General features: G+C 45.9%; 1 protein-coding gene across 2 annotated transcripts in view; it reads left to right on the plus strand.

Annotated features, from left to right (window-relative positions):
* GBA2 (glucosylceramidase beta 2) overlaps nt 1-14,522 on the plus strand; it is a 166,040-nt gene that overhangs the window by 43,535 nt on the left and 107,983 nt on the right. For both annotated transcript variants that reach the window (XM_077281277.1, XM_077281278.1), the window contains exon 4: nt 13,338-13,429. In XM_077281277.1, the coding sequence (XP_077137392.1) occupies nt 13,338-13,429 (92 nt within the window). The remainder of the gene's footprint in view (nt 1-13,337; nt 13,430-14,522) is intronic.

A 14,522-nucleotide genomic window follows, 5' to 3' on the forward strand; every position in this document is an offset into this window, starting at 1 on the left:
ATTTAATTAGTTTACCTTTACTTCCCTTATCTAGATTATTTATGAAAATGTTAAACAACACTGGGGCCAGGACAGAGCCTTGTGGTAACCCACTTGAAACAGTCTTCCATTTGGATCTGCCACCATTTATTACCACTCTTTGAGTTTGATGACTGAGCCTGTTATGACTGTACCTAACCGTAGCTTGACAGTCCTATACTTTGTCATTTTTTCAGTAAGGATAATGTGAAAAACTTTATCAAATGCTTTGCTGAAGTTGAGATGTACTATATGTACCACATTTCCCTGATCCACCCAGTCAGTGATTCCATCATGGAAGAAAGTTAGATAAGTCTGGCATGACTTCTTTGCTACAAACTCATTCTGGTTCTGGTTAATTACTGTATTCTTATCCAAGTACTTACATACATTATGTTTAATAATTTGTTCAAAGATTTTTCCTGGTATAGAAGTAAGGCTCAGTGGCCTGTAATTACCTGGCTCCATCTTTCCTTTTTTTTTTTTTTTTTTTTTTTTTTTTTTAAATAAGGAGAACATTTTGTCCTTATCCCATCTAATAGGACTTCTGTTCTCCATGTGTGGGGACACGGGGGTAAGCGGTGCCCTGGTCTGCTAGCCAAAAGTGCATGAACCAGGGATCATCCCACAGAATGTCCTCTTTCCTTTCACTATGGGCGTAACGCTACTTGGATAATATTGGGTGAGGGTAAAACAGTGTGACAATGCTTTGTTGAGCCACAAAAGAGACAATAACACTTTAGAACAGTCCCAGCAAAATACCCAAGATGGTGCAAATTACAGAGTCTCACCTTTCCGCTGAGTCGCCGCGATAAGAACAGCTGTGACTAAAGAGCTTCCAGGGCCGACTACTCCACCTGTAGCACACACAGAGAGGAGGTAATGACAACCTTAGGAAGATGACAGGCCAGTTGACCAAATGGTCACAACCTGGCTTCTACGAATATCTCGATGGAGCCAGGCAACCGGTGGTTACCATTCCTGGCCCCCACAAACATATCCATACAGTTCAGGCAACCGATGGTTCCAAATCCTGACTACCCCAAACGTATTCATGGATTTGCAATGCTCAGTGGAGCAGAACTGTATTCTTCCATCAGGCCCGTGGTCCCCTAAGCTGGCATCCTGTAAAATGACAAAACTGTATTCCTCTTGATGGAGCCATGATGTCTTGGCTCCTGTCCTGTAGAGAGCCTCTGGTGTCTTGGATGTCTGGATGTCTTGACTGAATATTTGTCTCATCATACAGAGCCATTTAACCTCTTTTTATAATTAGCAAGTGTCCTTCATCCAGTATTCACAATTAAAGGGGAAGAATGGTGATAAGACCAATTCACATTTTTTGATTATGTAATCTATTTGTACAGTTTTTCCTCCTCTATTTTGCAAGTCAACAAACTGGCTGGCTTGGACAATGTATAAACAAAATATCAGCAAGCATCATTGTTCTGTGACCCTGTATAACTAGTCATCCAGAATAAGAGCACAATTTGATAAAAAAAAAAGTTGTCAACTTACAGGTCAATATCACAGGCTTACACGAACAAAAGTTTGTTTTCTTGACCAACTAGAATGAAACACATACAGGTCCTTCTCAAAAAATTAGCATATAGTGTAAAATTTCATTATTTACCATAATGTAATGATTACAATTAAACTTTCATATATTATAGATTCATTATCCACCAACTGAAATTTGTCATTTCTTTTATTGTTTTAATACTGATGATTTTGGCCTACAACTCCTGATAACCCAAAAAACCTGTCTCAATAAATTAGCATATTTCACCCGTCCAATCAAATAAAAGTGTTTTTTAATAACAAACAAAAAAACCATCAAATCATAATGTTCAGTTATGCACTCAATACTTGGTCGGGAATCCTTTGGCAGAAATGACTGCTTCAATGCGGCGTGGCATGGAGGCAATCAGCCTGTGACACTGCTGAGATGTTATGGAGGCCCAGGATGCTTCAATAGCGGCCTTAAGCTCATCCAGAGTGTTGGGTCTGGCGTCTCTCAACTTTCTCTTCACAATATCCCACAGATTCTCTATGGGGTTCAGGTCAGGAGAGTTGGCAGGCCAATTGAGCACAGTAATACCATGGTCAGTAAACCATTTATCAGTGGTTTTGGCACTGTGAGCAGGTGCCAGGTCGTGCTGAAAAATGAAATCTTCATCTCCATAAAGCATTTCAGCCGATGGAAGCATGAAGTGCTCCAAAATCTCCTGATAGCTAGCTGCATTGACCCTGCCCTTGATGAAACACAGTGGACCAACACCAGCAGCTGACATGGCACCCCACACCATCACTGACTGTGGGTACTTGACACTGGACTTCAGGCATTTTGGCATTTCCTTCTCCCCAGTCTTCCTCCAGACTCTGGCACCTTGATTTCCGAATGACATGCAAAATTTGCTTTCATCAGAAAAAAGTACTTGGGACCACTTAGCAACAGTCCAGTGCTGCTTCTCTGTACCCCAGGTCAGGCGCTTCTGCCGCTGTTTATGGTTCAAAAGTGGCTTGACCTGGGGAAATGCTGAAATGCTTTATGGAGATGATTTCATTTTTCAGCACGACCTGGCACCTGCTCACAGTGCCAAAACCACTGGTAAATGGTTTACTGACCATGGTATTACTGTGCTCAATTGGCCTGCCAACTCTCCTGACCTGAACCCCATAGAGAATCTGTGGGATATTGTGAAGAGAAAGTTGAGAGACGCAAGACCCAACACTCTGGATGAGCTTAAGGCCGCTATTGAAGCATCCTGGGCCTCCATAACATCTCAGCAGTGTCACAGGCTGATTGCCTCCATGCCACGCCGCATTGAAGCAGTCATTTCTGCCAAAGGATTCCCGACCAAGTATTGAGTGCATAACTGAACATTATTATTTGATGGTTTTTTTGTTTGTTATTAAAAAACACTTTTATTTGATTGGACGGGTGAAATATGCTAATTTATTGAGACAGGTTTTTTGGGTTATCAGGAGTTGTAGGCCAAAATCATCAGTATTAAAACAATAAAAGACCTGACAAATTTCAGTTGGTGGATAATGAATCTATAATATATGAAAGTTTAATTGTAATCATTACATTATGGTAAATAATGAAATTTTACACTATATGCTAATTTTTTGAGAAGGACCTGTATATTCAAAAGTCAACATATAGATAAGAGTCTATTTTTCCTGCCTTGCTGAAAATAGAGGTCTGGTTAATTAAGATAAAATGCTGCGTCGTCACACCAGGATATTTTAAAGATACTGGCTAGTGGTTCTGCAATTTCCCCTGCTGTCTCTTTCAGTACCCTAGGATCTAAGGGACCAATTAGAACTACATATAATGCCCAAGCAGGCATAGGTCAAGGTTCTGGCCAAAATTTGAAAGACGTACAATAGCCAATTATTGTGGTCAGAACCAAATTAAACAAAGGGTGTCCCAACCCTTTTTTTTTTTTTAGTATAACCACATAGTTATTTCTTAATACACCCCCCATAAGCTTTTATATATAAATGAAGGCACATTTATCTGAGGGAGAGCTATGAGGGTTAGTTGGGGTCAGCTGTCGGTGAGCGGGGGGGGCACCATATTGCATACAAGCTAGGGTGCCAACCTCCGCGGTAAAGTATGGACACCTATTAGGGATTTCTGAGGGTGAGCAGCTTACCACGTCCAACCTTTCCCACTTCCCGGAACACATGAAGGTCATCTATTAATCTAGTATCTCTGTTTCTGGCCGATTTGATTGGTTGTTAAGGATTTGAATATAGGCCCTGTTATGGAATGTGGTCCTTTTTCTTGAATGGACTAATAAGGATTGTCTGTGAATTAGTTTACCTGTACATATAAATCGGCACTATTGACAATCGTTTGGCTTTTGAAGTTGGCTACCCCTATCGAATGTGTTCCCCAATAGTATTGTGATATCGGTGGAGATTAGGGGTTTCTAGGCGACATACAGGGTGAGCCATGGGGGCGCCAATTTGCACTCAAGCTATGCAGGTGTGACTTTAGGGTGTTGTAGTGCAGCGGTGTCCACGCTGTGCAGTGATGAGGCAGTGACCTAGCAAAGTTCAAAGCAAAACGTGTTTTAATGTCCAACTCGCATAAATACACATCACTCTGTATTCTCCAAAATGCAGCCGGGAAACAAAACTGTCCACCTCGCAGACCAGTTAATGTGGGCGACTACACCGCCGTGTACGCTGTGCATGCCAGGCCTTGTGTCTCCGCTTCCCTGTGTTGCCTCACCCAGGTGGAGCACTGCAGAGCCTTCTGCTCTGCACACTTGTAAGACCAAATTGACACACCCAACTCTCTGCTTCAGGTTTTTTTTTTACAAGGAACCTGCGGCCGTAGGCCACATGGAAAACCTGGCTGGGAAGGAAACGGACCGCCCCACTACCATCCTGCAGTCTGTATAAAAAATGAAAGCCCATGTCAGGTCTTATTAAATCTGTTTTTTAACTCCGGAGAAAAAAAGAGCAATCAGGTATAGAAAAAGAAAACATTTTATTAATGAATAATAAACAGAACAAAATACAATAAAGTGCATAAAAAGTAGCAGGGGAGGACCCAAAGGGAAGCCGCAAGACTCCAAAACTGAGTGCCCAGACATTTAGACGCACAGCACAGGTTCAACTCTCAACCTAGCATAAAGTGCATAGTGCAATAGCGCTGCCGCATCTAAGCAGCATATCCACTTGTTGCCCCATCAGTAACCGCATAGTGCTGCAAAAATATAATAATAAATAGCCCCTAGGGGTGGAATGCTTACCAGGCAGTAAGTTTAAAGGAGTCCCGGGCCGGGTGTGCGTGTCCCGACGCGCGTTTCGCGGGTAACAGACCCCGCTTTCTCAAGGGAATATAATAGTAACCCAGGCAGGACCTTAAATTAGCATCTGACCCGACATGTGACATCATGCCGGCCAATCACAGGTGGGATTAGCGGCGCATGCGCACCGCGATTGCCAAACACTCGGCCAGAGGAGCAGAGCGTCATCGTCTTCACATGAGAGAGGGGAGGAGGAGCAATCCCCCGTCCCATGGAAGAGGACACAGACGCGCCGCTCCACAGCCGAATGCCGGCACCGCAGCACGCATGCGCACCCCCACTGCGCCACCACTGTAGAATATATGCACACAGAGAAAGTGTCTGAAGGTACCAAATATAAATACAGTACATATAAATACAATGCCAAATACGAATAAAATATGCTGATTCAAAGATGGTCTGGAGTGTACAGCATCACATGATATTCCGTCCTTTGTGCATATTCAGATACTCCAGAGTTACTAGCGAAAGATAGAGGCGATATAATGGTGGACTGCCATATCCAATGGAGGTGTTATGCCTGGGATGACAAAAATTATAAAAAATAAACAAACAAAGAAAGTTAAAAACAGTAGATTAAAAACAGAAATCACACACCCAAACCCCAAGGGGAGAGCAAGAAGACAGGAATAATGATTTTTCGTTATTTGAAAAGGAGTAAGTATAACTATATATATACGCCAAAATTGCTCAAAGAAAAGAGGAGAACGAGAGTGACTCATTTAGTCCTTTTGGGGTCATGGTGTCTAAAGCCACAATCCATTTGGCCTCTACCTGTGCAAGTAGTTTTTTATAATTCCCCCCTCGAATCCCCAGATGAATAACATCAATGCCCCGCACCAATAATGATGTGGAATCACATCCATGAAATTGCCTAAAATGGCGCGGGATAGTCTTAAGGAGGGATAAATCAGTCACTGTCCTGGCCGCGCAAATGTCCCGCACGTGCTCACGCACACGTACTCTGAGTTCTCTTGATGTCAAACCGATGTAAATTTTAGAGCAACCACACGTGGCATAATAGATGACATTGGTGTTCCCACACGAAATACGGTGCCTAATATCGAATTCTCTTTTACCATCGGATGATTTAAATGTGGAGCACCGCAGGACATTTGCGCATGCCAGGCAGTGACCACAGGGTATGGATCCAACAGTGGGCCCTCTGGACCCGAATGGGTTGACTCTAGATGGAACTTAATGACTTTTCGCCAGAAGGTCTTTTAGGTTTTTGACCTCCTGGCAGTCATAGAGGGACCCATCCCTAATGATGTTTGTAGGGAGGGTTCGGCCCCTAAGATGGACCAATGTTTTTTGAGAATATTTCGCATCTCCTCCCATTCATGGTTGTAGGTCGAGATATACCTAATTGGGCCGTTATCACGGGTCCCTTTTCTCGTCCTTGAGGGCTGTAATAGGTCATTACGGAAGGTCTCTCTAGCCCTTTTATAGCCACGTTTGATGCATCTATTCGAGTAGCCGCGCGCGGAAAACCGTGTTTTGAGATCAGCACACTGGCTCTCGAATTTTGCATCTGACGAACAGATCCGCCTCATCCTCAGGAACTGACCAACTGGGACGGCCCTAATCGTAGATGGATTATGGGCAGAAGATGCATGGATAAGTGCATTAACCGATGTTGGTTTGCGATAAACATCCGTCTGGATGCGACCAGTGTGGTCCACCTCAAAGGTGACATCCAGAAAGTTAACTTTCTTGGTGTCATAGGTATAAGTTAGACGGATGTTTAAAGCATTCTGGTTTAATGTCCCCATAAATTCCCCGAGCTGCTGCACCGTCCCGTCCCACAAAAAGAAGACATCGTCTATATAACGATGCCAGCACAGCACATGGGAGGCGGCCCGTGGGCCCTCGTCCCCAAATAGAAATCTCTCCCAGGAGCCCAGGAAGAGATTTGCGTACGAGGGCGCACAGGCCGCGCCCATGGCTGTGCCACGCGTCTGAAGGTAAAAACAATCTTTAAAGACAAAATAATTGTGGGTAAGGACATAGTGCAGCAGCTCGAGGATAAGCTCACAGAAAGGGCCGTCCCGGTTGGACGCCCCGAGGAAGAGGCGGACAGCCTCAATACCGTGTTGATGGTTAATACAAGTATATAGGCTTTCTACATCTGCTGTCACCAGCAACGTGTCATGATCCACAAGAATGCCATCAACCCTCGCCAGGGCGTCCGTCGTATCACGTACATAGGATGGAAGTGTTTCCACCAAAGGTTTTAAATAAAAATCTATAAATTGGCAAATCGGATCACATAGACTACCAATACCTGATACTATGGGACGCCCGGGGGGGTCGACGGCATTCTTGTGGATCTTGGGCAATAAATAGAAAGTTGAAATTTTAGGAAACCTAACTGTCAGACCCTCAAGGACTTGTTTGGTAATTAGACCCTCATCAAGGGCCCTAATTAGGATTTTTTGAAGATCGAATGAAAACGTGGATGTGGGGTTAAAAGACAATCTGCGATAGGTATCTCGGTCTCTCAGTTGGCGAAATGCCTCACGTTCATATTTATCTTGAGGCCAGATGACTATGTTGCCCCCCTTGTCAGCCGCCTTAAAAACAATGTTAGGTAATTTTTGAAGGTCTGAGATAGCCGTCCTTTCATCTCTTGTGAGGTTATCAAAGCGCCGTCTAGTAGACAGTTCCTTGAATTCCTCTGTTACCAATCTCGTAAAGATGTCAATAGCAGGACTGAGTGACAAGGGGGGGAACCTAGTCGATCTGGCCATAGCGGAGGATGGGAACCTACTTGTACTAGGGCCCTCCTGCTCCTCCAGGAGGTCCTCCAAGTCATGAAGGGTCTCTCTCTCGATCTCAGACATCAGTTCACATGATTCTTTTTTATGATGAAGTTTTCTGAGAAGCAATTTTCGAGAGAATAAATTGAGGTCCTTCATGGCTGTAAAAAAATTGAACGAATTAGTGGGGGCAAAAGAAAATCCCTTACTCAATACCCTTATTTGGGTCTCAGTTAGTATATGTTGAGAGAGATTCACTACCTGTAATCCTCCCTGCTGATTAGAGTTCCCTCCAGTTTGTTTTGATTTAGTTGTCTGTCTTGTGGTGCGTTTGGTGGTGGATATATTTGTAATAGAACCACCTTGTGAGGAACCCCTCAACACTGGTTCGTCCTCACCAGACAGATTGGATCTCCTAGAATTTGATCGAGATCTTGAATAGGAGGAATTTCTCGACTGAGGCCTTGACCGATTATACACATTTCGCCACTTATAAACACGTTGGAGTTTCTTGTCCTCCACTTGACCTAGCAAAGTTCAAAGCAAAACGTGTTTTAATGTCCAACTCGCATACAGGGTGAGCCATGGGGGCGCCAATTTGCACTCAAGCTATGCAGGTGTGACTTTAGGGTGTTGTAGTGCAGCGGTGTCCACGCTGTGCAGTGATGAGGCAGTGACCTAGCAAAGTTCAAAGCAAAACGTGTTTTAATGTCCAACTCGCATAAATACACATCACTCTGTATTCTCCAAAATGCAGCCGGGAAACAAAACTGTCCACCTCGCAGACCAGTTAATGTGGGCGACTACACCGCCGTGTACGCTGTGCATGCCAGGCCTTGTGTCTCCGCTTCCCTGTGTTGCCTCACCCAGGTGGAGCACTGCAGAGCCTTCTGCTCTGCACACTTGTAAGACCAAATTGACACACCCAACTCTCTGCTTCAGGTTTTTTTTTACAAGGAACCTGCGGCCGTAGGCCACATGGAAAACCTGGCTGGGAAGGAAACGGACCGCCCCACTACCATCCTGCAGTCTGTATAAAAAATGAAAGCCCATGTCAGGTTTTATTAAATCTGTGTTGGACAAATAGCTTGCCCAAGACTAACACTTACTTTGCATTGCAATCACAGCTCCGCCTGTGACTGCAGTGCCCTCCCGCGGCCTCAATACGCTGCGTGCGCATCCTGGGGGGACACATAGCGACCCTCACGTATGGCACCAGTCACTGCCTCAGTGTATATAGGGCGAGAGGTTCTGTACCTTTGTTCCTTCAGTTTGGTTCTTGTACCTCTTCATATTTCGGCCAGAACCTTGACCTATGCCTGCTTGGGCACTATATGTAGTTCTAGGTTTGTCTTTTATTACTTTTTCTGATGAGCCTTGCTTTCACTAATCCTGTTTCCGTAAATGTTGTAAGCCTAGCATCTAAGGGGTAATGTTTGTCCTTGTGGAGAGTGACATACTGGCCCTGGCATGTCAATGTAAGGAGGAGTATTCGCCGCGGAATGCTCTGCTGGGAAATTAAATATGCAAATGGCATCTTCAGAGAGGAAGAGGACGGAACTGAAGGAACCAGCGATCCTACCAATCACTATTGACCCGTTTACCCAGTACCCTAAGATGTCATTCATCTGGGCCACGAGATGTAAATTAGCTAAGTGTTCCCTCACCATCGCTCTGTTCATAGATCCTGTGGATTATTTTATTCCTTTCATGGCCCCGTGAAGATCAGTTGATGTTACATTTGCTTTCTTAGTGAGCCCAGATGCAACATAGGAATTTATAAGTTCGGCTTCTCGACATCATTTCTGACCACTTCACCCTTTTCATCCTGTAAAGATCCTATAGCATCTTTGACTTTTCTTTGCTTTTCACATATCCCCCAAATCCTTTTTTATTGCTTTTGGTCTCCCTTGTGAGCCTCACTTCATTACTGGCTTTAGCTCATCTAACTCTTTTCCTGTGTTCCCTGCAGACAGCATTATATTCTTCTTTAGATATGCCCTCCTCTTTCCATTTGATAAACGTTTCTTTTTTCCTTTTTATCAAATGATAAGTTCTGTGTTCATCCATCCTGGTCTCTACAAATGCTTCCAATTCTTGATTTTTTTCCTGATTGTTACTAATTTGTGCAATGCATGTAACCTGTGATGTTAATGTAAATAATGTAAATAATAATAATAATGTGTATTAGGCAGGTGCTGACTATTCAGTGTGTGACCTGTGATGGACACTAGGCAGGTGCTGGCTATTCAGTGTGTGACCTGTGATGTGCACTAGGCAGGTGCTGACTATTCAGCGTGTGACCTGTGATGTGTACTAGGCAGGTGCTGACTATTCAGCGTGTGACCCTTGATGTGTACTAGGTAGGTGCTGACTATTCAGCGTGTGACCTGTGATGTGTACTAGGCAGGTGCTGACTATTCAGCGTGTGACCTGTGATGTGTACTAGGTAGGTGCTGACTATTCAGCGTGTGATGTGTACTAGGCAGGTGCTGACTATTCAGCGTGTGACCTGTGATGTGTACTAGGCAGGTGCTGACTATTCAGCGTGTGACCTGTGATGTATACTAGGCAGGTGCTGACTATTCAGTGTGTGACCTGTGATGTGTACTAGGCAGGTGCTGACTATTCAGCGTGTGACCTGTGATGTATACTAGGCAGGTGCTGACTATTCAGTGTGTGACCTGTGATGTGTACTAGGCAGGTGCTGACTATTCAGTGTGTGACCTGTGATGTGTACTAGGCAGGTGCTGACTATTCAGCGTGTGACCTGTGATGTGTACTAGGCAGGTGCTGACTATTCAGTGTGTGACCTGTGATGTGCACTAGGCAGGTGCTGACTATTCAGCGTGTGACCTGTGATGTGTACTAGGCAGGTGCTGACTATTCAGCGTGTGACCTGTGATGTGTACTAGGCAGGTGCTGACTATTCAGTGTGTGACCTGTGATGTGTACTAGGCAGGTGCTGACTATTCAGCGTGTGACCTGTGATGTGTACTAGGCAGGTGCTGACTATTCAGCGTGTGACCTGTGATGTGCACTAGGCAGGTGCTGACTATTCAGTGTGTGACCTGTGATGTGTACTAGGCAGGTGCTGACTATTCAGTGTCTGACCTGTGATGTGCACTAGGCAGGTGCTGACTATTCAGTGTCTGACCTGTGATGTGCACTAGGCAGGTGCTGACTATTCAGTGTCTGACCTGTGATGTCTACTAGGCAGGTGCTGACTATTCAGCGGGTGACCTGTGATGTGCACTAGGCAGGTGCTGACTATTCAGTGTGTGACCTGTGATGTGCACTAGGCAGGTGCTGACTATTCAGCGTGTGACCTGTGATGTGCACTAGGCAGGTGCTGACTATTCAGTGTCTGACCTGTGATGTGCACTAGGCAGGTGCTGACTATTCAGCGTGTGACCTGTGATGTGCACTAGGCAGGTGCTGACTATTCAGCGTGTGACCTGTGATGTGCACTAGGCAGGTGCTGACTATTCAGCGTGTGACCTGTGATGTGCACTAGGCAGGTGCTGACTATTCAGCGTGTGACCTGTGATGTGCACTAGGCAGGTGCTGACTATTCAGTGTGTGACCTGTGATGTGCACTAGGCAGGTGCTGACTATTCAGTGTCTGACCTGTGATGTGCACTAGGCAGGTGCTGACTATTCAGTGTGTGACCTGTGATGTGCACTAGGCAGGTGCTGACTATTCAGCGTGTGACCTGTGATGTGTACTAGGCAGGTGCTGACTATTCAGTGTGTGACCTGTGATGTATACTAGGCAGGTGCTGACTATTCAGTGTGTGACCTGTGATGTGCACTAGGCAGGTGCTGACTATTCAGCGTGTGACCTGTGATGTGCACTAGGCAGGTGCTGACTATTCAGCGGGTGACCTGTGATGTGCACTAGGCAGGTGCTGACTATTCAGTGTGTGACCTGTGATGTGCACTAGGCAGGTGCTGACTATTCAGCGTGTGACCTGTGATGTGCACTAGGCAGGTGCTGACTATTCAGCGGGTGACCTGTGATGTGCACTAGGCAGGTGCTTACTATTCAGCGTGTGACCTGTGATGTGCACTAGGCAGGTGCTGACTATTCAGTGTGTGACCTGTGATGTGCAGTAGGCAGGTGCTGACTATTCAGTGTGTGACCTGTGATGTGCACTAGGCAGGTGCTGACTATTCAGTGTGTGACCTGTGATGTATACTAGGCAGGTGCTGACTATTCAGCGTGTGACCTGTGATGTGTTCTAGGCAGGTGCTGACTATTCAGCGTGTGACCTGTGATGTGTTCTAGGCAGGTGCTGACTATTCAGCGTGTGACCTGTGATGTGTTCTAGGCAGGTGCTGACTATTCAGCGTGTGACTCCTTGTGGTAGAATGTGAACTGTTAGGCTTTGTGCACACGTTCTGGATTTTTCGCGGTTTTTTTCGCTATAAAAACGCGAAAAAACGCATCCATTAATTATTATTATTCTTATTATTCTTATTAATAGATTGCAATCCACAATTTTTGTGCACATGTTGCTTTTTTTTTTTCGTGAAAAAAACGCATCGCAGTAAAATAACGCAGCATGTTCATTAATTTTGCAGATTTCCCGCTATTTAATGCATTGGGAAGCTCCGCAAAAAGAATGCGAAAAATCCGCACAAAAAAACGCACGGAAAACGCATGTGGATTCCCTGCAAAAAAAGTCCGGTTTTGTTCAGGAAACTTCTAGACCTGACTGTCAGGGAGAGACTAGGTGAGCGAGAGCTAATAACCCGGGCCCCTGCAGTTTCCCTCAGACTAGGGAAATCCTGACTGACCCTCTACCTGGAGTTTACACTGATGGTGTGCATGTCCAGGCCTCGAACCTCACCCTGCCTCCTGTTACAACCCTAGGCTGAAACCTCCGCCCACCACCCGGTGAATGTAATACACCAATACCCACAGTTAGCACAGACAAGGATAAAGGAAAATATACACCACGCCGCAGTCACTCAGGAATACACTATAAATGTGCAGGGCAAAATAAATACAAATATAGGAAGGAGTAAATAAGACACAGGAAAATACTCCACCAGCAACGAATCTCCAACCACCAGCTCTCCTCACCAGACCGAGATAACAACGCTCAAGACAGAAGCTATAATCAGCAACGCCCAATGATCAGGAGAACTATTTAAAGGCAGTGGGCATGGCCCAGCTTCCAATCTGAGGATCAGGTAAATTAACCCCGGAACAGCTAGATAAAATCTAGCAGACGCCAATGAGCAAATAGTGGTCAAAAGCGGAACTACCGCTGTCTGTTGGACGACCTGGTCTGAACAGCGTCCGACATGACACGGACGTGTGCACATAGCGTTACAGATTTTTACTGATTGCATAAAGGTGATGGGAAGAATAATCCAGAAAGTGTAGAGATCGGAGAGCGCAGGCCGCAGAGAGCATACCGCGGAGCAAACACAAGGCGCAGCCAGCTCGCATTGTCTCATGCCAATATGGCAGCCGCTGGGCAATAACAAGCGGAAACAGCGTGCGTCTCGCGTTACCACTTCATCTGCCCCCAGTTTGCTTTTATTATTATTTATATATTTTTAGAGCAGTCATTCTGAGGCTTTTTTTCTGCTCTTGTGTTATTGCTGCTAGTGGAGAATATTTGGCTTTTTTGATTGGTGGATAACTCACTTAGCACACGGTGGTTACGTCAGTCCTCTAAGGTGCTCTGTGCTTTTCCCCTCACAGGTATCTCATGTGGTGGCTCCGCAAGACGTATGTGGAGAAGAAAGCCCCATTTATAGATCTGCTGAACTCCGTACCTCTGCGTCAGATCTACGGTAAGTGATGTGTATGACCCATTCCTCCAAATGTCCACGCCTGTCCTACACCGTAAGATAAATATACTATTGAGAGCATCCTAACTCTGTCATCAGTGCCTGTCCTCTGCGTCATCACTCACTGAGTCCTCCCTGTCATCAGTGACTGCGTGCTATCCTGTCATCAGTGACACCATCCTCCCCGTGGTCTGTCATCAGTGCCTGTCCTCTGCGTCATCACTCACTGAGTCCTCCCTGTCATCAGTGACTGCGTGCTATCCTGTCATCAGTGACACCATCCTCCCCGTGGTCTGTCATCAGTGACCCCCTCCTATCCTGTCATCAGTGACGCCATCCTCCCCGTGGTCTGTCATCAGTGCCTGTCCTCTGCGTCATCACTCACAGAATCCTCCCTGTCATCAGTGACTGCGTCCAATCCTGTCATCAGTGACCTCATCCTCCCCGTGGTCTGCCATTAGTCCTGTCCTCTGCGTCATCACTCACAGTCCTCCCTGTTATCAGTGACTGCGTCCTATCCTGCCATCAGTGACACCATTCTCCCCGTGGTCTGTCATCAGTGACCCCATTCTCCTAGTGGTCTGTCATCAGTGACCGCTTCCTATCCTGTCATCAGTGACGCCATCCTCCCCGTGGTCTGTCATCTGTGACTGCCTCCTAACCTGTCGTCAGTGACCACATCCTCCCTGTGGTCTGTCATTAGTGACTACGTCCTATCCTGCCATCAGTGACCACATCTTCCCCGTGGTCTGACATCAGTGACCACCTCTTATCCTGCCATCAGTGACCCCATCCTCCCGTGGTCTGTCATCAGTGACCACCTCCTTTCATGTCATCAGTGACCCCATCCTCGTGGTCTGTCGTCAGTAACTGCCTCCTATCCTGTCATCAGTGACACCATCCTCCCCGAGGTCTGTCATCAGTAACTGCCTCCTATCCTGTCATCAGTGACTGCCTCCTATCCTATCATCAGTGACACCATCCTCCCCGTGGTCTGTCATCAGTGACTGCCTCCTGTCATGTCATCAGTGACTGCCTCCTGTCATGTCATCAGTGACTGCCTCCTGTCATGTCATCAGTGACTGCCTCCTGTCAT

Source organism: Ranitomeya variabilis, chromosome 1 (assembly GCF_051348905.1).
Source record: "Ranitomeya variabilis isolate aRanVar5 chromosome 1, aRanVar5.hap1, whole genome shotgun sequence".
NCBI classification, from domain to species: domain Eukaryota; kingdom Metazoa; phylum Chordata; class Amphibia; order Anura; family Dendrobatidae; genus Ranitomeya; species Ranitomeya variabilis.